The sequence below is a fragment of the Nematostella vectensis genome, chromosome 8 (genome assembly GCF_932526225.1).
Source record: "Nematostella vectensis chromosome 8, jaNemVect1.1, whole genome shotgun sequence".
NCBI lineage: Eukaryota > Metazoa > Cnidaria > Anthozoa > Actiniaria > Edwardsiidae > Nematostella > Nematostella vectensis.
Window position 1 is genome coordinate 12,662,966 of NC_064041.1, and position 25,370 is coordinate 12,688,335.

Genomic DNA, 25,370 nt, shown 5'->3' on the forward strand with positions numbered 1-25,370 from the left:
AACTCTCAAACCCCAAATATTTTCTTAATGTTTCTATTGTCCCCCCCCCACCCCCCAATCTTTCTTTGCCTGCTACGGCTCTGAGGGCATTTAAAGGTAAGGGAAAGCCTCTGAGGGCATGTGAAGGTAAGGGAAAGCCTCTGAGGGCATGTAAAGAGAAGGGAAAGCTTTTTGCGGGAGTAGACCATCCCAGCACACATGAACATCATAAAGCCATCGATTTCAATATGTGTTTAATTTCAGCACTAATTCATTTCAAATGTAACACAACCCATACAAGGCTTGAGAGCAACAGCTTTGAAAAACTAGGAATAAAATGATTATGACAAACTCGTATTTACAAATTCTGATGGCACCGTACAAATAAGTTAATTCCCATCTAACTACAGCAACAAAAGAATGAATGTCAATAACAACAACAACAACAACAGCATCTATGATACTTTAGCAACATGGATTTTAAGATATATTTTATTCCTAGGTTTTCACAGATATCTTCTTGCATTGTTGATAATTTCTCCCATATTGGAGCGTTTTTTTCTTTAACTAATGTTTTATTGTGCACGTCCTAGGTTTCCCTAAAACACTTGACGTTTTTCATGTAAGCGTACACATGACTAAAAGAAAAGTTGCTTTATTTATATAATGCGCACTATTATTCGCAGTATAGATAAAACACTTCTCTTTGTATTGAATTAAAATACCTATTTATTTTTCACATATTCTTACTGACAAAAATTGTTTTACATTCAGTTACTTCCTGATTTTTCTTCTTTGAAATGATAAAATATTTTTGCCTATAAAACAATTCAGCGCATAACTTTATTCTAATCCTAAGATTAAAAGTATATTTTGTGTGTTACGTTCATTCACATAGTATATTTCTTAGAGAACTCAATAAATTAACTTTACGACTGCATTAATGACCTTTTAAGGGGGCAACATCTCTATTTCGAGATCGAGGTCAATTCTTTTGTCGTATTTTTTTTTGTGGGTTTATAATCTTCTCACACACGCCTTACCACTGCGCATGCGCATGGAACATCACTAACCAATGTAATAATTTCTTAGCACGTGTACTTTAGTCGATGAAGTCATAGTCTACTAAAAGTGATCTGCTTTACACACTATATTCTTTTATTGAGTCTACGCTTTGTTAACGCACATGCTTTTTAAAGGTAACCTGCCCCTTTTGGCTTGACGTTTTCCTGAAACTGTCCCACGATGTTGCCCGGAGGATAGTACCTGCCTACCACGACGCACGACCCATCCTCTCCTACCGCCTTACCCATCCCGAACTCCTGTGACCCCACCCATACCAACTGGGAGAAGTTCCCGGTGTGGGAGGTGAAGCCGGGGTACTCGTAGTCATAATCGATCAGCTCTTCGTACCACGTGTCCACTGCGTCCCTGCCGGACAGCTCCAGGCCGAATGCGAAGGCGAGGTTCTCGCCTCGGTCCTTGTCTCCGCTCCGCCTGAAGGAACCGCTACGTGCCAGCTTCTCTGCCCAGTTTTGGGCCTCGGCGGCCAGCATGGGGGACCAGTTGAGGGGCGGTGCGTCGTGCAGTGAGCGGTAGTAGTTATGACTTATTACACACTCGCTTTTGAACTTCTCTGAAAGCAGAGGAAGGGTTAGCTCGCATGCGCGTACGGTAAGAGGTTAGCCACGATTTCTCACAGTCACACAAGTCAAGGTGCTGTCATTAAGATGTTACAGTCCTTGTTAACGAGATTATCGTTACGCTCATTATGTAGCATCTGTTTTAACATGTTATCGTCATAATAATATGACAACAATGTATGTGTCATAGCTGTTAAATCTGTCTGTGTTTTTTTAACATAGCACGTTTGGCGTTGTGTTAAACAAGGGTGTACCCTGGAGAAGTGTTCTTGACCCCTTATAGCTGAAGTACAGAGAATGGGACACAGCACAACGGAGCCCCTCATTTCTCGTCAACAAAGGGAAAGAGAACCAGTAACTGGGAACCTCTTAAAAAACCCGGGTACGTTCCTTCAGAGTACACCGCTTCGTGAGATGTTGCCGTCGTTATTGCACGTCGTTTTAGTTTCCCTCTCATCCACAATCAAAGCCTTTCAAACACGACCTCACAGTTAAAAGCTTTCACGATTTTTTGGTGTCAGAAGTTAAAGGAGGTTAGTTGTGCAGGGTAACAGGGTACTCGCAGGATTTCTAATAAAATGAATGAATTATTGAGAACAAAAGTACAATTAGCCCTAAAACACACACGACTAATCGTAGACCTGCTTCACTAAGGGAGACGCTTATATTGAAACTCCGCCAGGTAATGAGTTCGAAGCTAGGGCCTTGAGAGGGAAAGCAAACATAATTATTACTCAATATTTCTTATCCTTAATAGACACAGTAATAGAACATAAAGACTATCGGGTCAGTCTAATAGCGCTCGTATAACCCTTGGGTCACGTTCTTAGATCTCTGTCTTAGTTGCATCTTGTCATTACCTTATGTTCATATAAATTATGGCAACCCATCACAATTCTTATCCCAACAGGCAGACTTAAAGTACTTACCCCTCTGATACACAATATCATCCACCTCTGAGGACTGACTCGACCGTCGTCTCGCACTTGATCTCCGCCTTTTCCTCACACTTGCCCTTTGTCCCTTCGCACGCTTGATATTCTCCTTAAACTCCCCGAGGACATTTCCAGGCGGGTGATACCTCGCGACCACGAATTGCGTCCCGTCAGCAGAGACCCTCTTGGCGACCCCGATCTCTTTGGTCCCTCGCCACACGAGTTGCGTGAAGTGCCCGCACTTTGCATTGTAAGCCAGGGTTTCGAAGTTATAATCTTTGACTTCATCATACCACATCTCGGCCGCCTTGTCACCGCGAAGATCATACCCGCCTGCGCATGCGAGGTTCTCACCGCATTCCTTCTGAGGACTGTGCTCGAGTCTATTCGTACTGGCCAGGTGCTCGGCCCATTCTGCCGCGTCCGATGCAAGGTCGGCTGACCACAGTAGCCTGCACGCCCTGTGCTGGTGTCGGTAGATGTTGTGCTGACGAAAACAATCTCTTTCAAAGTCGTCCAGACCTAATGACCGAGTGAATCAAACAGGAAAGACTTAGTTAGTGGATAGCTCCAATGATGTCTTTGATGTTTAATATAATAATACTGTTTTCTGCTCTACAGTGCGATGCGCGCTACCGTTGATAACTAATTGTTATGAAATTCAATCAGCGTGGCTAAGGAATGCTATAGTTTTTATCAGAAACTTCCAAATTATGAGGTTCATGCTTATTGACTTTTTCAAAGCTTTGTCATGGTACCCAGTAGCGCGCGTCACACTAACGTTTCTCCCGCAAACAGATCAAGGAAGATAAGGACTCTTCACATTTTGTAAATAAATACCTTAGACATGTGTTGCTATTACCCACTTTTTAGTTGTGTAGGTTACACTAAATCTGGTTTGTTATTATACGTCTCGTGTATGTGACTCAGTGGTACTAGGGTATGTTCGTAAATCACTCAGGAAAGGAGTTCCTCGATTATGTTCGTGGTTCACTCGATAGGTTAAAAATCTAAATCTTTTGTGCGTACGTGTGATATGAGTGTATGGACATGTATGATTTACCCGACAAGTGTTCGTCCGAGCCGTGATCTTCGCTTGAATGATCTTCAGCCGATGACGTCGTGGAGCTGACTTCAGAACAGTGACCCTCGCTCTCCGACTCAACGGATCTCACGTGACCTTTTAGATGCTTCAGCTTCCGAAATTCTGACAGTTCTTCATGTTCACTTCCGGTCACCCTGCTCTTGATCTCAGTGCGCATGCTCGGGATTTTTTCGTCGCCTGGTTTGATTCGGTTTTCATTCACATCTTCTGTTTCCTCAGGTGTCATCTCTTCAATTTCTGGTGGTAGCTCAACAACTTTCATTTCTGGTGGGAACTCATGAACTGCAGTACTATTAGCATAAGTCTTAGTAGTTACAACCCTTCTGGTCACTCTCTCTTCCGGTGTTACCTCATAGGTTACCGTTTCCATTTCCCCTGGATATTGCTGTAATCTCATCTGCGGTTGCATTTCTTCCAATCGCATTTCCGGAGGGAAGCCCTGTAAAGTGGACGAGGTGGTAACACTTCTGGAAGTCACCACACTTTGTTTAACAACCCTCCTGGATGTTGATGTAACAGTGCCATCATCACTCGTGTGGACATCCTCAAAGGCTTCCATCCTGGTTTGGTTTGTCACCATCTTGCTCATGACTCCCCCGTCCTCTGTATCGTGTGTCGAGTACTCGGTAATAACGGTCCCAAACGGTTCAACGCCCACATTTTGGTTTTTAAATTCCTCTATCTCCCGATGGTTTACCTCTTCTTCCTTCTCAAATTCGTGGCGTTCTTCGGTCTCCTTTTCTTCCCCTTGTTCAACCTGATGGTCCTCTTTCAAGATAATGGATAAGGTACCCTTGCAAACGTGCGACTCTTCGCTATCTCCTTCAACATGTTGGTCGTCACTAACATATTCATCTTCTTTCTCCTGATCTCCCTGGAGTTCCTCTTTTAACGCGCCGGATGTCATTGTCTCATCAAGCTCTTCGTCATTCAAGGTACCCTCACTGGAGTATCTATTACTTCCACTTGTGAGCTCTTCCATACTCTCATCAGACTCAACTTGACTTAGTTTTTCCTCCAACAACACGAATGATTCCAGCCTCTCGTACTCCTCGAGTTGACGCCGTTCTTCAAAGTCTTTATCATCAACAGATTCGTCCACATCTTTTTCCTCTTCTTCCTCCTCGCATATATCCTCAAGGGCAGGGTTATCGAAGCCTTGATCGTAGTAGAGGACTTCTTCTTCGTTGTCATCATGTTGCTGAGTTTGCTGGTGATGATGATGGTGATTCGGATCATCGGGATCTTCCTCGGGAATGACATACATTTCTCGATGATCTAATAAGTCTTCGTCCTCTTCCTCCTCCTCAGATGACCCATAACGCTCTCCGTATTTTACCAAGATAAACTCCTCCATGTCTTCTTCTAACGGCTGCCCCTGATGGTACACTTCCGGATAGCTTTCGCCTTCTTCACTTGCTCCAGAGTCCCGCTCGAAGCTACCACTTGGAGAGAAGTCCACATAATATCTGGGTACTTCCTCGTTGCTGTTATTGTTGTCATCATAGATATGTTCTGCCTCTACTGGCTCTCCTTCACGAGGTTGCTCGTTGTCAGGTTCTCCATCGCCAACCGGTTCTGCTTGTAACGTGTCCTCTTCTTTGTCTTCGCCGTGCTGCTCTTCTTTGTTTGATACCGCAGCTACGTCTACCTCCTCTTCGTAGTAGTCAGAATCGCTCGCCTCACGGTCAGCAACACCCTCCTCGAGATGATGTTCGTCATGGCTCGTTGGAATTGCCACTATTTCTACTTCTTCTCCGAACCTTTCAGGCTCCTCTGCTTCATCGTGTTTACCACGGCGTTCATCTTCATTTTTACTTGTTTCCACCGCACTTACTTCTAGTTCTTCCTCGAATGTTTCTTCTAGATCCTGGATTATATTTTCCTCATCAAGGTGGATCTTCTCATCTTTTTCTTTTATTTCTTCGTCATTTACTCTTTCCTCGTGTTTCAAGCCAACAGCCATAACCTCAACTTCTTCTTCATAGCTTTCTTTCAAAGCCGGGACATCTTCGAGATCGTGCGAAGCACCTTCTTCTACCCGCTGTACCTCAACTTCCTCAAGAAGCTCTTCTTCACTAATATCCTTTTCCTCATCTACCTCTTCACAACTGGGGCCATCTTCTCTTTCTCCTTCCAATAATCTTTTTACCTCAACTTCTTCTAAAAATACTCCAGTGATAATCACTCCAGGTTCATCTTCAGAGTGCTCATCTTCAGAATCTTTCTGGTGGGTTTCATGTTCGTCGTAGTTATCAATATCTTCCGATGCCGGCGTCTTATCATCATGGTCGCTAAGTATTTTGTCATCCACGTGTTCGACTTCTACTTCCTCTTGTAACTCTTCTACGGGTAGTTCTTTTGTTTTAAAGACATCAGCATCAGCAGTTTTTTCCGCGGTTGCAGCCTCAATTTCATCGAGCATTTCCTCCTGACCATTGTCCATTTTGTCGGGTGCGGACTCATAAGACGGTAATTCCTCTTTGTAAACCTTTCTTTCGGGTTCAGTGATAGGACTCGGCATGGCCGCAATAACGGCCTTGTCTTCTTCGTCTTTCTTTAGGTCAGGCGGACTAGCTGTCTCTCGTGGACTTTGCGCTCTGAACGCCGACTCGGAAAGGGCTTCATCAACCTCCATCTCTTCGACTTCTTCTTCAAATGATCGACTCTCAAGTGAGCTGTCCAGCTTGGCCTCATCTTCCACTAAGTGCTCTGTCGCTTCAGTATAGACACGTTCTTCTTCACTCTCAACTGTAGCTGCTTTCTTGTGGATAAGAGGTCTAGGGTAAAACTGAACATCGCCTGTCGAAGATTCTGAAATCTCTTGTTCGTCACTTTTAACCTCAATCTCTCCTTGCATCAGCTCCTCCTCGGATGCTCGCCTTTTCCTTTCAAGTAACTCTTTTTCTTCTTGTTCTTCTATATATTCTTCGCTATCCTCTTCCAGGCTACGCACCTCAGTAGCGTCGACATTTACTTTGTGGATTAACGTAGACTTCGATATAACAGTAGTCTCTTCGCGATCTTTTTCGCTGTGATCTCGCAGCGGTACAAAAACCTCTTGAACTGTTGACGTCTCGGAAGATTCAGAGAATACAGATGGGGGCTCAACGTCTGGTACAGGTTTCTCTTCAATATCCTCGGCTTCGCCTTCTAGAGTAGCATGCTCCTCCACTGATGTATCTACCAGCACCTCTTTATCAGCTTGGAAGTATATCCGAGGAGTTTCAAAATGTGGAATGTACTCCTCATCTGAGCCTTCTTTCTCTTCATCTGCAACGAATTCGGTGGCTGTGATGACGGGCGGCGGACTAAGAGGGGAATCATAGGTGTATAGGTCGTCTCTCTGCGATGGAGACGATTCGACTGAAGGCTCGTCTGTATCCAGAGGCCCTTTTTTGTCCATTGTTGTTGAAATAATCCTCCTCGTCGTCTTCACTGTGGTAGTAGTAATGGTAGTAGTACGGAAGCCATCATCAGAAGAATATGTTTCTGTTCTTTTCTCAGAAACTTCACCTTTCGTTGGTTCTCTCTCCTCCAGCTGCAAGGCGCCGTCGACATCTTTTCGGTCCTCAGTAATATCTTCCTCATGGTTTACTACCTCTACAACACTTTCAGAAGACATCTCGGCAAAATCACCAGATTCATCAGCTACTGCTTTTGTTGCAACCAAATCAGCCTCAACTTGCTGGAAACCTTCGTCATGACTTAACTCCGATGATTCCTGTAACACGTGGGATACATCAGGCGAACTCTCGTGCCCAACGATTTTGGCAAGAGCATCATAATCTTCTCCAAATTCTGCTTGACTTTTTTTTTCTTCGATAAAGAGACGACCGTCGTCACTTAAGTCATCACGAATAGGTGTCGAGCAAGCAAGAGGCTTCTCTTCAATGTCACTTAGCTCCTCATCTAGTTGGCTAGTAAAATCGGGTAGAACCTCCCTAGGACTGTCTTCAGTTTCATCATCATGTGATGATTGCTCATTGTCAGCATCATTTTTGTCGGCTAACTCAAAAGGAGAAGCGCGATATTCTATGATCTTATGCGTGGTTAGCAGGTCCTCATCGTCAAACTCAACTAAATTGATTTCCTCCTCTTTAAAATCTTCCTCTTCAAGCTCATCCTCGATTTCATCTTCCTGTTCCTCTGGTGCATCATAGACTGTGGATGAAAAGCTTTTTTTAACAACAAGGGCCTCTGCGAGATCGTCCTCTATCTCCCTTATTGCCTCACTATCGTAACTCTCTTCGGGATCATCCTGGGTAGTATTTTCATGTTCGTCCCGCTCTGCGATGTAAATGGTGGCAGCAGTGCTCTTTTGCACGTGCACGCTACTGCACTCTTCCTCTTCTTTAGCTTCGAACGACTCTAGGTAAAGTTCTTCCTTTTCTTCTAGCTCTTCTTCGCTGATATAATCCCTTTGATCACCGGCGTCGTCTAAAGGGGTATCAGCTACTTCTTCTAAGCCAACGATGCTGTCGAATTTCTCATAAGAATCTTCTAATTCGTTACTCTCCAACTGTTCTTCATCTATGATATTGATTAAGGCGGGTTCCTGGAGAGGCACGACTTGTTGAATGGGCTCATGCTCTTCAACTTCAGCTGCAGAATTTCCTTCTGGTGTGGACACATCGACTAGCAGCTTACCGCTCTCTCTCAGTTTCTCAGACGCAATGCATAAAGGTGATGACGGTCTCCCGGAAATTGTTTCTTGGACAACAATCATTTGATCTTCTTCAAGAGTATGGGCAACTTCTATATCCAATGTTTCTTCTTCTCCCCTTGAATCCGCTGGCTCGTGTTCTTTTGTGTCTTCCGCTGCAATGATTATGAGAGAGGGTTCAACCTGTTCGCGTTCATGAGTGGTTTTAAATGCTTCGTCTTGGGTATCTTCTACATGCTCTAACTTATAAATTTCCTGTTCTTCCTTTACTGCATACTCACTGTCCTCCACGTCCATGCCTCCAATGAAGGTAGTAGTATATACCCCCTCGTCTTTTTCACTTGCACTTGCGACCTCCTCGTCTATTTCTCTGGTTTCTTCAATCGGAATTCTGTCGGTTTTATCTTCAATAAACAAAGAATCTTCTCTCTCTGCGTCCGCGACACAAATCGGCTTTAAATATGCTGTTTCAGTTATAGCTGTATGTTCGATCACGGTTACAGACTTTTCTTGCTCAAAGTCCTCATCGTGTTTCTTCGACTCGTGAGTAGTGATTCTCGTCTCTTCGGTGATGTGCACCGGCTGAGGCAAAGGTTCTGGAGTGTTTGTGACTGCAAAGGTATCCTCGTTGTTAAATGACTCAGTCTTTTCAGACTCGAATACTTCTTCACATTCAGCTACTTCGTCACTCTTCACTTCACGTTCTTCTGTGATTCCAAGTGTTGCAGTGTCCTCTGACGGAATATCAGCAAAAGCAGGAACCTCTTCCTCCTCGGCCATTTCAGTTTCTTCAGATTCAACTACTTCCTTGTGCTCTTCGAGTTCTTCGGTCTCTTGTTCTCTTTCCTCTGAGATTCCAAGTGCCGAGGCTTCTTCTGACGGAGCTCCAGCAACGGTAGGTACCCCTTCTTCCTCAACTTTCTTACCTTCTTCCGACTCCACAACTTCTTCATGTTCCTCTACTGTTTCTTCAGTCTCCTCTCTTTCTTCGGAGATTCCCAGTACCGAGGCTTTTTCTGAAAGAGCTACAACAACAGCAGGTGCTTCTTCTTCCTCAACTTCCTCACCTTCTTCTGACTCGAAATCTTCTTCATGTTCCTCTACTGTTTCCTCAGTCTCTTTCTCTATTTCTTCGGAGATTCCCAGTGCCGAGGCTTCTTCTGAAAGAGCTACAACAACAGCTGGTACCTCTTCTTCCTCAACTTTCTCACCTGCTTCCGACTCGACAACTTCTTCATGTTGCTCTACTGTTTCCTCAGTCTCTTTCTCTATTTCTTCGGAGATTCCCAGTGCCGAGGCTTCTTCTGAAAGAGCTACAACAACAGCAGGTGCCTCTTCTTCCTCAACTTCTTCCGACTCGACAACTTCTTCGTGTTCCTCTACAGTTTCCTCAGTCTCTTGCTCTATTTCCGCGGAGATTCCAAGTGCAAAGGTGTCCTCTGGCGGAATCTCAGCAACAGTAGGCACCTCTTCAACCTCCTTTTCTTCAGATTCAACCGAGTCCTGGATGTCAACTACTTCTTCGGATTCCTTTCTTTCCTCACAGATTCCAAGTGCTGTAGTGTCTTCTGAAGAGACTTGAGCGACGGCCAGGACCTCTTCTTCTTCTTCTTCGACCTCTGTTACTTCTGCTACTACAACTTTCTTCTGTTGCTCTATTTCCTCTTCGTCTCTCTCTTCAGAGATCCCAAGTGCTGAGGTGTCCTCTGACAAAATGTCAACAACAACAGGAGTGTCTTCGTCTTCAATTTCCTCAGTTTCTCCTGAACTGACTATTTCTTCACTTTCCTTCGCTTCTTGAATGCCGTCTATTTTCTCCTCCGAAATCCCGAAAGCGGATGAATTTTCAGGCAAAAGATCAATGACCGCAGGGACTTCATCCTCATTCGGGAAATCTTCAGCTTGATCAATTTGACTAGCTTTTTCGATTTCTGCCATCTCCTCTTTTGCTTCTTTTGCCTCTTCAGAAATCCCGAGCGATGCCGATGCTTCTGTACGAAGTTCAACAACTGAAAAAGCCTCATCCGAAACCTCTTCGGCTTCACTCCTGCTCTCCTCAGCAACTTCAACTTTCTGCTCGTTCTCTTCTAACCCTTCAGAAACACCGAAGGACTTGGTTTCTTCAGAGGAGAGTTCAACAACAGAAGATACTTCGTCTTGGATTAAGTCTTCAGCAGCATCAGTAGCATTCTCAGAGGGTTCTTTACAAGTCTCATCTGCTGTGATATCAGAGACTTCGTGGGATATGTGCAGCACACTAGAATCATTTTTCACCTGTATTTCCCTCGCATTGTACTCCTCATCTGCTTCTACGTTGACCAAATCGTCAAAGGCGATGGAGGCAGGTCGTCCTTCTACCTGTTCAACAACCTCACGGTTTGTCATTTCAGTTGTGACGCAAACGGTAGATTGCGTAGTACTGTGAATAACCGTAGGCTGCTGCTCTTCAAAGTCATCAACCTGAGATGGATGTACATCCTCCACGAGTCCCTCCTGGCTGATTTCTTGTATCTCAGCGGCTACACTAAAGCTCGAAGGCTTCTGAAGAGGCAATGATGATGCGGACGAAGAAAGATCCTCGTAGCTGTCATACGCGTCAAACGAGGTAGCTTCTTCCTCAGCTTTCATTTCAGTTGGAGAAATTTCAATGTCAGCAGCCAAATGAACCGTCGAACTAGCAGACTCCTTTACATCCTTAGCAGTAGGTTTATACTCTTCAAAGACTTCAGCTTCTAAACTCGTAGCCTCGAAATCCGTCTTTACATCTTCAGCTGGTGACTCTAGAAACTCACTGCAGACATGAACTTTTGATTTGACTCCGTTGAGTTCCGGTTCGTATGTCGCTGGCGTCACTTCATCGATGCTCTCTGCTCTGCCATGTTCAGTAATCTCGTCCACAGGTTCACATGTATCCTGAACAGCGCCGTTATCTGCCTCATGTGCAAAGCAAAGAGGACTTCCTGCTGATTCTGGTTGCAAGTCCTTCACTGTTGCTTCACCCGGCTCCTCGAATTCCTGTGTTAGTTCTTCCTCGCACTCGTCAGAGCCTTCCTCGCATACTTCATAAGGCTCGGGGTAGAAAGCCTCCTGCACAGTCACTTCCTCATTGAAGCTGACTACTCTACGGCGCTGGAGAATTTCTGTGTATTCATCCTCATAACTGTCTTCTTCCTCCTCCTCTTCTTCTTCCTCCTCTTCTTCCCCATCGACTTGATTAACAGTATATGAACCGCGCTCCCCGTCTGAGCCACTTGACCGCTCCTCTTCACTCTCTTCAAGCTTGTCAGGGCTTTCCTCAGATTCCTGGAGAACGTTGTACTCCCCGCATTCGTCATCAGTACTATGATTATCCTCAGCAACCTCCTCCTCTTCTTCTTCTGCTTCTGTAGGGCTCTCTTCGTGAACTTTAGACTCCTCTTCCTTGCTTACCAATCCTCTTTCTTCCTTAAGTTCATCTTCTGCTTCGTCTTGACCTTTCTTATATCTCCTTTCTTCGCTTTCCATCACTCTCTCTCCCATTGGTTCCTCCTCTGCTTCCATAGCTGTATCCATGTATATCTCTGATTTATCATGTTCCACTATTTTGTGCACCTCGGCATTCACAGACTCATGTAGTACAAGAACGTCATCTTGAACCTTGGGCAGCTCTTTATCGCCTTTGGTATCTGGAGCCTCTGTGTCATCTACTTTCTCCCATTGCAGCGGTCTGTCAAGCCTTTCAAACATTTCGTCCCAGCTTAACTCAGTCTCAACTGTCGGTTTCACCGTTGCTTGAATTTCTTCTTCGCAAGCTAGGGGTTCACTACGCGTCGATCTTTGCCGTTCAGGTGGAGCATATAGCAGAGTTAATAACTTTTCCTCGGATTCCGTAAAAGCAGAAATTTCACTTGGTTTACTTTTAGGCTTTTCGTCAACTGGAACAAGTTGTAATTGCTTAGTAAGTCTTTTCATAATATGTGAAACCTTTTTGTCTCTATTAATTTCTAAAACAGTTATAGTTTCTAATTCTTCATCAGACCACTCCTCAAGAACCGGTTCCTTTTCCGGTCGAAGATGCTCTGTATGCGTCACCTCTTCCAGTTGAGGTTGCTCTATTCTGACTTCCTCTTCCGGTTGAGGTTGCTCTATTCTGACTTCCTCTTTCGGCTGAGGTTGCTCTATTTTGACTTCCTCCTCCGGTTGAGGTTGTTCTATTCTGACTTCCTCTTTCGGCTGAGGTTGCTCTATTTTGACTTCCTCTTTCGGTTGAGGTTGCTCTATTCTGACTTCCTCTTCCGGCTGAGGTTGCTCTATTTTGACCACCTCTTTTGGTTGAGGTTGCTCTATTTTGAATTCCTCTTCCGGTTGTGGTTGCTCTATTTTGACTTCCTCTTTCGGTTGAGGTTGCTCTATTTTGAACTCCTCTTCCGGTTGAGGTTGCTCTATTTTGACTTCCTCTTTCGGTTGAGGTTGCTCTGTTTTGAATTTCTCTTCCGGTTGAGGTTGCTCTGTTTTGAATTCCTCTTCCGGTTGAGGTTGCTCTTTTTTGACTTTTTCAACATCCTCTTCCAATTGAGGTCGAACGGTTGCCACTTCCTCTTCCATTAGAGGTTGTCTTTTCTCAGATTTCGAGTCCCCCTCCAATTTAATAACATCCCTAGTCTCATGCATTTCTTGAATAGCTATTTCATCACGCACAGTATCCGTAATAACATCAGTTTTTTCTAGATATTGCACCATTTCATTATCATCAAGTTCCTTATCCTCCCGTACATTTCTAGTTTCAAGAAGTTCCTCCTCGTCACAGGGATGCCCTAGATGTTCTTTACCCTCCACATGTTTTAGGTATACATTTTCACCCGTATCTATATCAACATCTCCCTCGATACGTATTTCATCAGGAGTATCTCTTTCCATTGGAACTAGCTCTACTTCCTTAATATTGTCCAAATATTCCTGAACCATAGAATTTCTGTCGATGGTCTGAGGAACGCAAATATCCGTAGCCTTCGCTTCCATAATTTCGATAGTCTTTCTTTCATGTTGCTCAGCTAAGTAATCTTGCTCGTAGGTGTAAGCGGTGACATGGTGGTCCATCGCGTACTCATCGGCCTCGTCAAGTAGACCTTCTTCCGCTTCCGAGACGGTCTCCAAGCTAACCTCATCTTCTTCCTCCTGAAACAATAAAAGGCAACATTGGAGAGCTGTGCGAAACTCAATGACATACAAAGCAGTTATAGTTTAAAAACGCGGTGGTGAGCAAATGTTAAATCAAAATGGTACGACTGGAATTGGAGTCTCACGTGGAGCACCAATTAAGTTGACTAGTTAAAATTTATCATGAAAGAATTATGTGCCATGCACATGTAGGTGCCATAGTTGCGAAAACTGTTGAAATGGATAAAGCGAAACGCACGATAATTTGCCGTCTAATTCCCAGGTATGAAAGGCAGGCCGCCTAAAAATGACAATGATGAGGATGACCATGAAGTATGGGTGAATAAAAAGGATGATCATCTTGAAGATTTGGCTATGATGATGACAAGAGTGAGTGATGACGATTTTGATTATGATAATAGCGACAACCACCAAAAGATCTTTATCTTCTCTACTCCTGTGAATGTACGTATGTTTTCTATCATCTCGGAAAATAATAATGTATAAATGGTCAGAGACGACACCAGGTAGCTATTATAAAATACAATTATTTCATCAAAATAGAAAACCATTTTAATAGAATCCAATCTCACCTCCTCCTCCTCAGAAGGGAAAGTCTCCTCATCATGCTCAGGGAACACATCATCAAACTCCAATTGACATCCTGGCTCATCTGCTGTATGATCCGGTTCAACCGGCTTGTGATCTGGTTCGTGTTTCAGATCCGGTTCAGCAGGCTTCCAATCCGGCTCAGCGGGTTGCGTGGCCTTCTCTACAATCTCCACCTTGGTCTTACTCTCCACAGATACGCGCGTGGTTTTTACTTGCGGTTTGCTTTGGGCTTGTTGCTCGAAAAATGCTACCTTAGATAAGACGTGTCCTTCGTGCTGCTCTGGCTCTGTACCTGCGAAAGAGAGTGTGGTGATCTTGTCAATACCTAAGCACGAATGAAAGAATTCACAGCATCATTTGAAACAAACAATATCAGGTAATAGTTGTATTTGATTGGAGTTACAGTTTTCCAGAATTCGAAGAATACATTCTTGATGCATCTACATCATTTGGGCATCTAGCAGAAACGGCTAGTGCTTCTCTCGCTGTGATCTGATGTACCAGTTATCGGCTAGTGCTTCTTTTGCTGTGATCGAATGTACCAGTTATCGTACGACGATTCTCTAAGGTTTTAAGACGATTGGTTGCGTGACGTGGATAGCTAGTTGCGTGACGATTGAATAGTGGATGTGTGAAGTACACCAGTTAGGTGCGTGACTGAGTGAATGATGATTGATCAAATGTGTGCCTAACATTTGATACCTAGATAGGTAACATTTGATGACGGCTGAGTGAAATTAGATGACTAGTCGGCTGATTTTTAATAATTGGGTGAGTGATGAATGGTCGTGTAGCATATTAAGTCTGTGTGCGTGTCGTTTGTTGACTGACTCATTAATGTTTGATTAATGGTTGCGCGACATTTGTAGCCGCTTACATAACGTTTTATAATTGGATGCTTCACATTTGATTAATGCTCGCAAGACATTTTTGACTATGCGAGGGACGTTTGTTGACTGTGTGCGTGACGTGTGATGACTATGTGCGTGACATGTAATGAATGGGTGCGTGACATGTAATGAATGGGTGCGTGACATGTAATGACTGGTTGCGTGACATGTAATGAATGGGTACGTGACATGTAATGACTGAATGGGTACGTGACATGTAATGACTGGTTGCGTGACGTGTAATGACAGAGTGTGTGACGTGTAATGACTGGTTGCGTGACGTGTAATGAGAAAGTGCGTGACGTGTAATGACAAAGTGCGTGACGTGTAATGACAAAGTGCGTAACGTGTGATGACAGAGTGTTTGACGTACTTTTGACTTAGTGGTGAGTGGTGTTTGGCAACAGATAACGTGGTATCTGAATACTTGTAGATTTGTGCGCAACGCGTTTTTATAAGTGCACATTCACAACGCTACCATTATAACTTAATTGTTTACTAAGCCAGCTTTTCCATAATTATTCAATTGCACTATGGCGTACAAGTGAAGTGGTGTGGATGTGGCAGTGGGTTAACATATAGACGAGCAAAACAACGAAGCAAGGTTAATTAACAAAACGGCATATTATTTTAGCACTGTTAGTGACTTAATAAAGCCATAAGCGGAACCCAAAAGGAAGAAGGGCAATACAAACAGCCCCACGGCGGAAGAGGAGAAAAACGGTAGTATCAGTGGACGTTCGTAACCATGGTTACCTTCGGAGTCGAGGGATAGGGGCCTGCGCACATCAGGTGTTGTAAGTTGCGCGGGTTCACAGAAGACGATCACTTGTTCTACATGCAATTCTACTTCCGGTGGGGGAGGTGAGACGTGCACCACCGTGAAGTGTATTTCTGCACAGGGGCGGAAAGAGTGGAGCATGAATCACGTGCAAATGAAATCAGGTGGGCCAGATGGGCGGGTAGCCTTACAAGAAAACAAATCGTGAAGGTGACCCAAATTTTCACATTTTGACCATGGAACTTTCTAAGGAGTTGGTTAGACCGAACAAAAAAAAAAAAAAAAACGAGAAACGTGAGCAAATTCGCGTGAGACGGGTCTCAATAAAAAAAAACTCAGTAGAAAAGCTAGAGCGGCGTGGGAAAGTAAAATTGCTCCTTACTACCTAGGCAGCAGAAAGCTTCAAATATTTGTAGCGTTTTTATTCATTTTGCAAACATCTTTGATTACTAGCCAAAGGAGAGGGAAAAAACATACCAAACTCAACACAAGAACCCGGATCAACACACAATACAAAGTCTGCAGAAAAGCTGGTGCCTGGATTATATGGGCACCCTTGCGTGTCCTCGTGTGCACATGTTACGATATCATGCAGTATAATGAGGTTATAGATGAAGAGTATGGCCTGGTTGGTAATAAGCGGGTGTACGATATAAATGATATCTTAACAATTGTATTAACGAAACATTTATTTATTTGGCTTGGTGATGATATGGCTAAATACCAATATTACTTTAAAGAAATTAACACTATTCTACGAATTTCTTTAATTACTTATGTTTAATGACCTATTATTCTATATATAAATCATAAGGAGGTATTATTTATGTTTCGGAATTTCAGTAGTCATGTCATGATTATAACGTACGTTTTGTTCCTACATCTTTACTTTCCTTTATGTTAAATATTATTTTCCCTTGGAGTTAAGTGATTCCTTATAGAAAAAAAAGGACAGACGCGTTTCATAAGAAACAGCTGTACCTTTCGCAAGCAAAACGCGCATTAGCTCACCTGGCTCTATCTCTTCCTCCTCGCCCTCCTCGACCCCAGACTCCTTGTCCTCCTCGTCCGAGATGGCCGCAAGGGACTGTACCTCTTTGCGCGGTAGGACTGGGCTCTCGATCCACACAAGCCTGGTGAAGGGCAATGTGTCGGGTGGTGTACAGTAAGCTGGCAGTAGAGCATGCTCCGATATTAGCCCGCGCCTGCAGACATTGTGAGTAGCGGTCTTATCAATGGTTGACACGCGTAGATGCGCGTTCGAGGATTCTCCAGGGCTAGTAGACCGTTAGGTCGTCCCTTGTACGCCAAGTGTGTGTTACACAGAGTTGGTGGTTAGGTTTTGGGCCTTACACGCTTTTGCTTTTTTTATTTTTAAGGGCTTGGATGTATTAGCCTGCCAGCCAGCTTTTAAGGCTTGTTCTCTCTAGGACGCAAGCGCAAGAAAACGCAACTGCTTGATTTTCTTGCCGGTTATGTTAGTGTTTGACAGCTTTTCACTTGTGTTGTGCTTGCGTTTGCGCTTGCTTTTGCGCTTACGTCGTATTGAGAATCCTTAGGAGTCCTGTGGCGAGGATTAGGAGCATTGAATCCGCTTGATAACATTTCCGCGTACTTTAGGTGAGGGTTGGCTTTCAAGCGTTCCAGAACAAAACATTTACGGACAGCATAGTCCCAAGCGTTCTATCCGGGCTTCCTATGCTCGGAGATGAACCGTGAGGTAGCCGGGGGGCTGGGACGAACTCTTATCGTCCACAGGAAACCCGATAAGAACGGCTTGGACTAGGCTGATTTACGGATCCAACAAATGAGTGATGGCTTTGGAGTTTTTTCTCATGTATATTTTTTATATCATTATTGTTTTTCTCATTATTTACAGTAAGTTTCAAAATTTATTAGCAGATTCACACAGATAAAAAATAAAGTAACAACGAAAAGAGAGTGTTGGATGACGCTGGCAATGTGGAAATGAGTGCAAGCGCGGGCAAGCTACAAATAATGACGAGTTACCATAGTTACCTGGTACCATCTTCCTTCGGCTCTTTCTCGGGGATCTGCAGTATTTGGGTCACTGTTGGAATAATATAATTAGTTATCAATTATTTTGTTATTATATCTTCATTACGTTTACTCGGTCTTTACTATGATAAGAACTATATTGAAAAAAAAAATTAAGCTATGTTTTAAAGTATAAACTAGAAGTTTAAGGCGTCTGTCTCACTCTTAATATTTAATATTTAAGCTATATTTAAAAGTATCAACTAGAAGTTTAAGGCGTCTGTCTCACTCTTAATATTTAATATTTAAGCTATATTTAAAAGTATCAACTAGAAGTTTAAGGCGTCTGTCTCACTCTTCCCAGAATGAATAACATGTCGAAAAAATTGTAAATAATACATATTTTACAAGACTTATCTATTATTAAGTATACTTTGAGTATAATGATTAACAAATTAAAAACATTATATTCAATTTCGATGGCTAGAAAATCACGCTAAAGAAATGAATAATTGGGCTATAGAAACAATTGAACATGGCTCCTAAAAAGGAGGGGAACATTTAAAGAAGTTGAAATCACTATGGTTACTATATTAATCGTGGGACTCAGTGGTTGGCCCTTTTTTTGATACGATTGTTCACATCGATAATAAAGTGCTTGTAATAAAGTTACTGTCGGGAAGTCATATATAAATATGACGTCATGTACAGCAAGTGACATCACGTTACGTCATGCGACCTCGTATATTACCAACCTTCGCTTTCCCAGCTCATACGCAGGCTCCTGCGGCCACCCACTTTGATGCGATACCGCACGTTGCATTCAAACACCGCAGGCTCACAGCTGTTTCGTTCGTGCCCTCGGCGTTTGACGTTCGGCACGAACAGCCCGTCTATATTTCCGACAGGTTCATACCTAGCTACCACTACCGACTGCCCCTGAAATATAAAGCGCCCAGTTCAAGATTTTGTCATGAATGTATTAGGTTTGGGCGTAGTCCAAAAGTGCCCCAAGATAACTATCATACATTTATTTGTGTTTTATTATGCCTTGGGAATCTAATAATATAAAATCAATTCCTTTTACGCCGCGGTAAAGCACATTTTCCAAAGATCGGGCATTCAAGAGGGATCGCTTAATAGACTGCAATTGACATTATATCATATCCAGAAAAAAGGGAATTCAAAATCAAAATTTGTAGCTTCCAGCAAAGATTATTAATGGAAACACCTAACATAACTATACGAAGAACAACGCAATAACCATGATCCTGTTTGAATCTGTCTTAATAATAAGACAAAAAGGGGAGTAAACATCGACAAATAGACTTTAGGCTATTTAAACAGCACGATGTAGTGGTATGCGACTTGCCTGCGACACATCTACAACTCGAGTCGTAGAGTGTAAATCAGCCTACTACTCGGCTACGATACACGGCTACGAAAGTCGTAGTGTGTAATTCAGGGCTAAGACATGGCGAAGTCAGGTCGCTTATGACTAAATCGCGCTGTCCTAATCAGCCTTTTGAGATGCAAGCCTGACCTGCAGATTAGTCGCCTTGCCGACGCCTAACTTCTTACTGCTGAGCCACACAAGCTGCGTGAAGCTGCGAGTGCTTGGGCTGAACCCGGGCGCCTCGAAATCGTACGTGAATACCTCATTGTACCAGGTATCCGAAACCTAGGACACGACACAACAAACACGTAATCTTAGTCTAGTATACGACACAACAAACACGTATCCGTAACCTAGGAAAACAACAAAACAAAAACGGTGAAAAGAACGCGAAGCTCACAGCGCGACGCCCGCTAGCGTGACCACCTCGATAGTTTTGCGCAGCTAATCAGGGGGCGAGAAACGTGCTATCTGGCTTACATGAGCTTTAATTGCCAATCAGCACAGACAAAGAGATGCTCCAGTGTGCATCATCGAAGTCAATTAAAACTGTTAATCAAAGCTGCGATTCTCGCATGGATAACTTTTCCTTGTATTGGGATTGGGACGAGCATCACCATCACCATCACCACCACCATCACCATCACCATCACTACCACCATCACCATCATCACCACCATCATCATCATCATCACCATCACCCTCATCATCACCATCACCATCAACATCACCATCACCATCACCATCACCATCACCATCACCATCACCATCACCATCACCATCACCATCACCATCACCATCACCATTATCATCACCATCACCATTACCATAACCATTACCGTTACTACTACCATTACCATCACCATCACCATTACCATTACCGTTACTACTACCATTACCATCACCATCACCACCACCATCACCATCACCATCACTACCACCATCACCATCATCACCACCATTACCATCATCATCACCATCACCCTCACCATCACCATCACCATCAACATCACCATCACCATTACCATCACCATTACCGTTACTACTAAGTCAATCACCGCCTTCTCCGCAAAACTAAGAGAATACATCACAACTCTGTAAATAAGTTTATAAATCAGCAAAGGATTGTTATTGTAAATAGTTTCGTCAAAGATTTTGCTGTAAACAGATTTGTAAATAGCTTTTATTAATTTTGTTTCTGTTGAGGGCCATGCGTACATTATCATTGTGATATTAAGTGAATCCCTCATTAAAAAAGGCATCTCTCTCTACTACCATTACCATTACCATTACCATTACCATAACCATTACCATTACCATAACCATAACCATTTCGCCCCATGACAGGTAATCCGGAATCCGGAATCCGGAATCCATGAAAAAATGAGATATGGGATCCGGAATCCATAAAAAAATGAGATATGGAATCCGGAATCCATGAAAAAATGAGATATGGAATCCGGAATCCATGCTGCTGGGATCCGGAATCCACGAGAAAAAACCCACATGGAATCCGGAATCCACACACTAGGATCCGGAATCCAGAACCCTATTGGAGAACCTGTCATGGGGCGAACCATTACCACTATGACTACCACTACCACTATCATTACCACTATCAATCAGATTATAACCGGTCCACGTTACCTTTACTCCACTGACGTGGCCACGGTCCACTGTTGCTACATTGATGCCAATCCGCGAGTTATGCAAATCCTCAGTTGTCCCGGTCACCAGCAGCCGCTCGGCCCAGTACTGCGCTTCCTCGCTAAGCACGTGTGACGTCACTAGCGGAGGCACGCCATGACGTGCACGGTAATAGTTATGCGCAACCAGGCACTCGAGACGGAAAGTGTCTAAGCCTGAAGAGGGGTTAACAAACATGTATGTTAAAGTGTGACTCGAGCTACCCTATTAGTTATAGTAAGTAAGGCAAATAACAGTGCGATATTTTTTTAGCGGTCACGGTAACGAATCCTGCATTCTGATTGGCTTATAAAGCGGTCCGGAGATTCCTATATCTGCCTTAGGTCCGAGAATCGATATTTAAGCGCGCTGCTCGATCAAAGTATGTTTCGCTGGCGTTAAAAAAAGTTATTTACCGGGTTAAGGTCGGTCCTTCGGCCTCGTTCAGTATTTTCAAGGCCTCGGTCACGGTATTTCACGATAAGGACTTCCTACCTGGCAAATAACCCTATACAACTATTTCACAAAAGGTTGTCAGTGCAAATGGCTAATGGCAAATGGCTAATGGGTACTAATTATTCGTAAAATTAAAGGTGTAAAATAAAGTCCAGCAATGTCAGAGCCAAGAATTGGTAACCTTTAATGGATAATTATTTTGATTTATCCATATTCTTCGAGGCGCATGGTTACTTTCGGTCGTAGAACTGCCATTTGCCATTTGCACTGACAACCCTTATTGAAAAAGGTGTATGATAAAGTGTGACTCAGCCTGTTTTAGTAAGTAAGGCAAAAAAACAGTGCGATATTTTGACAGGAACTTTACTTGGGCAATCCGCGTGGCAGGGAAATGCCTCAGAGCGCATCACAGAATACGAAAGCGCGCGACAAAATGTAACGGGACCCTCCGTTTTGAGTCGATCAAAACTGTAATTATCGCACGCTAATTTCCCCGTTTTCTTTTCAAAACTTTGTATTGTTGATAACGGCAGCGCGAATCGCACTAGCGGTTTAAATTACAGTGGATTTTTATTTATGTTATACTACTTCTTTTGAATTCAGACGTTACTCATAATGCATCGCGGGTTCCAACGGGTCTCTTATTTAAAATAGGCATATATCACTTTTGCCTGGGATTTTTCCTGTTTATAATATGTGTCCGTAAGGCAAATACTAAGGTTAGTATACGATTGATAACTCGAACCTTTCAAGTAAAATAAAAAATGGTTCGAGTTTTCGGGAGTTCGAGTTATCGAGGGTACAATATAAAGAAAAGTAATAGAAGGAAAACAAAAATCACGTCGCGTTCGGGTTATCAGGAGTTTCTACTGTTCTTCTCACCTGGAGAGGGCGGGATGAATAGCTTGGCTTCTCGCCGGGTTTTCAGTTCCTTCACTCGGGTCCCCTCCCTTAGCACATTCTTTTGGAAGAAATCCTCCATGTTCCCAGGCGGCTCATAGAAAGCTACCACGACACATAGGTCACCGAGCGTGGCGCGTCCTACTCCAAGTAGCTCGCTACCGACCCAAATAACCTTGTATAAAGAGACCAATACGTTGGTTAGGGTAAGTAATTTGAAACCCTGCCCACCTAGATAGCCTGTATAAGGAGACCAGTTAATTTTTTTATACATTTAAGCATACTCCAAGTAGCTCCCAACCCAGCCAGATAACCTGTATAAATAGACCAACGCGATGGCTAGGGTAAGTAACTAGAACCCTGCCCACCTAGATAGCGTGTATAGAGAGACCACTAGAAAGGAAATGGGGAAATGGTGGTAGGGCTATAGCAACTCACTAGCTAGCTAGATCTGAAGAGAAGTGCATAAAGACCCTGTTTCATAGTCTTAGACAAAATAGCACCCCCACCCCCCTTAAATGATGTAAAAAGGAATTAAACTAAAAACGATTTCCTTTTTTTAAATGAATGTGAATAAATGAAGCGTCAAACATACTGGCAACATATACAAAGTCACCAATTAAAAATGAAGATATTCATGGGTTAAAATTAATAGGCAATAATGACGAAAGTGACAAGAAAACCTCAATTCTAAATGACTGGTTTACACTTATTTCGAACAGAAACTTCGTATCTATTCTATTCAAGATTTCATCATAGGCTGAGGGCATAGGTTGAATGAATCTGTCTTGTAATAATTACTCTATAAATTAAAGGTTATTTGTTTTACAGTCTAGTCCTTTGCTTAAAAACAAAATGGTTTAGAAGCAACGAGAAAACTTTAGATTAGACAATTAATCAGGTGATGAGGTTAATGCGGGTTTTGATAATCCAACCAACCACGGACAAACAGGCAATGCTGTGTTCAAAAAACACAAATTTGAATTACGAAACAACACCTTTGGGTGCCCGTCCCGTTATGAAAAATTAATACGCACTTCACGACTTTGCAAAAAACAATACTAACAAAGTCTATCAACACTCAGTCCTTATAAAACCATCTCACGCGACTCCATTTAAATGTGAAACACTAAACTAGCGCACACAAAAAGACAAAGCACAGCACAGTGAATTGAACGGAATAAAAACCTGTTTCCAAAGCGCCGGGAATTCTGGCCAGTATACTGGGTTTTATCAGTGAATAGGTATCCTGTAATAATCTCTCTATTTGCTGAATTTCGGCAACAGACGAGTAGATGGGAATGCCGGCCATGAGATCGTTTTGTCGTGTGTTGTTGATGCGAGGTGCGAGGGTCAACGTGTTCAGTAACAGGCAGAGACATTAAAGTCCTCGGCGCTCCTTACATGACGGCCGTCAATCAAGAGATCACCAAGTCGACCTTATTAAATTAGGCATCGTTTGTTGGAGAGAAAAACGGAGAAAATATATTTGGAAAAGCACTTAGCAGAGACGTATAAATGTTGTTATTGAATGATACTTTACAGAGCAGTGGGAGAGGTGCGTTACAGCAGTCATTACAATGCAGAATTAGTTTTAGATTGGCAAGATTTTAATACGAAAAAAAAAAAAAAACGATTTTGGCGGCCGAGGGGGAGAGTCAGGGCCATTTGAAGAAAACATTGTCCCTTTTTTTCAGAGACCTTCTAAATAGTCAAAAGATGATTAAAGTCTGTTTTTCTCTTCTGATTACAAGTCATAAAGCTTACGAGGCCCCTACGGTACGACCAGCCTAAAATGACAGTAAAACAGCCACGCCCCTACTGGTCATTTCTTATGATGTCCTCCTGGCGGTAAGGCGCACCGGAAAAACAGAATGGGGTGCGCCAAACTAAGATCCTTCATTCTTCACTCCCTGGCCTTTTGTACACTAAGCCCTAGCGTCCATTCCCTGGCCTTTTCTTACATTATCCCACATCCTTTATTCTCTAGCCTTACTTACACTAACCCGCAACTTCCATTTCCTGGCCTTTTCTTACATTATCCCACATGCTTCATTCCTTAGCCTTTCTTACACTAACCCACAACTTCCATTTTCTGGCCTTTTCTTACATTATTCCACATCCTTCATTTCCTGGCTTTTTTAACACTAACCCACAACTTCTTCCATTCCCCGGCGTTTTCTTACATTATCGCACATCCTTTATTCCCTGGCTTTTTTAACACTAACCCACAACTTCTATTCCCTGGCTTTTTCTTACATTATCCCACATCCTTCATTGCTTAGTCGTTCTTACTCTAACCCACAACTTCCATTTCCTGGCCTTTTCTTACATTATCCCACATCCTTTATTCCCTGGATTTTCAACACTAACCCACAACTTCCAATCCCTGGCGTTTTCTTACATTATCCCACATCCTTCATTCCTTAAGGTTGGTTCCCACTTGGACGTAAGCGCAAACGGAACGCACATAGTCTTCCGATTCTCACTAGAACATAAGGGCAAGCGGAAGCGCAAGAGAACGCAACTGCGTGATTTTCTTGCGCTTGCGCTTATGTTTGACCGATTCGCACTTGTGTTGCGCTTCCGTTTGCGCTTACGCTTGCGCTTATTTCCTAGTGCGAACCAACCTTCAGCCTTTCTTACACTAACCCACAACTTCCATTCGCTGGCTTTTTCTTACATTATCCCACAAACTCTTAAACTGACCTGTGTGAAGTTGGAGGTGTCTTCACTGTACCCAGGGTTACTAAAGTCATAGTCCTCCACCTCTTCGTACCACATACACGTCGCCTCCATGCCCGTCAGCTCGTCTCCCACCATTCCCGCCAAATTCTCACCCACCATCTCATCGTCATTGTGCTTGAGCTCGCCCATGCGCACTAGCTCCTCGGCCCACTGCTGCGCGGCCCAAGCAAGCGGGGGAGACCAACGGAGAAAAGGGGCACCGTGGCGCGAACGGTACATGTTGTGAGAGAACAAACATTCTTCTTGGAATTTTCGAAGACCTGAAAAACATAACTAAATCAATAAACAATGGTACATTATAACGGACACGAGATAATCCCGATCTCGAATTCTTTTGTCAATTATTATTATTAAAACCTCCATAAAGCGTAAAGGATGGCCAGAGCGTGTCGAGCCCTATCGCCACCCTTAACAAAATGTGTTTACATAGAAGAAAATC

The 25,370-nt window shown here is 43.3% G+C and overlaps 1 protein-coding gene across 5 annotated transcripts in view; it reads right to left on the minus strand.

Moving 5' to 3' along the window:
- Positions 1-216: 216 nt before the first annotated feature.
- The window catches only part of LOC5505913 (titin-like), a 29,542-nt gene continuing 4,388 nt past the window's right edge, over positions 217-25,370 (minus strand). The window contains exons 3-14 of one of the 5 annotated variants that reach the window (XM_048731810.1): positions 24,893-25,191; positions 22,166-22,358; positions 20,789-21,003; positions 19,289-19,426; positions 18,501-18,684; positions 17,767-17,818; positions 16,759-16,880; positions 15,723-15,860; positions 14,058-14,368; positions 3,621-13,482; positions 2,552-3,079; positions 217-1,615 (exon numbers count right to left, since the gene is read on the minus strand). In XM_048731810.1, the coding sequence (XP_048587767.1) occupies positions 1,173-1,615; positions 2,552-3,079; positions 3,621-13,482; positions 14,058-14,368; positions 15,723-15,860; positions 16,759-16,880; positions 17,767-17,818; positions 18,501-18,684; positions 19,289-19,426; positions 20,789-21,003; positions 22,166-22,358; positions 24,893-25,191 (12,485 nt within the window). In that variant the 3' untranslated portion in view covers positions 217-1,172. The other 4 variants (XM_001626603.3, XM_048731813.1, XM_048731812.1 and 1 more) reach the window with 4 other exon arrangements.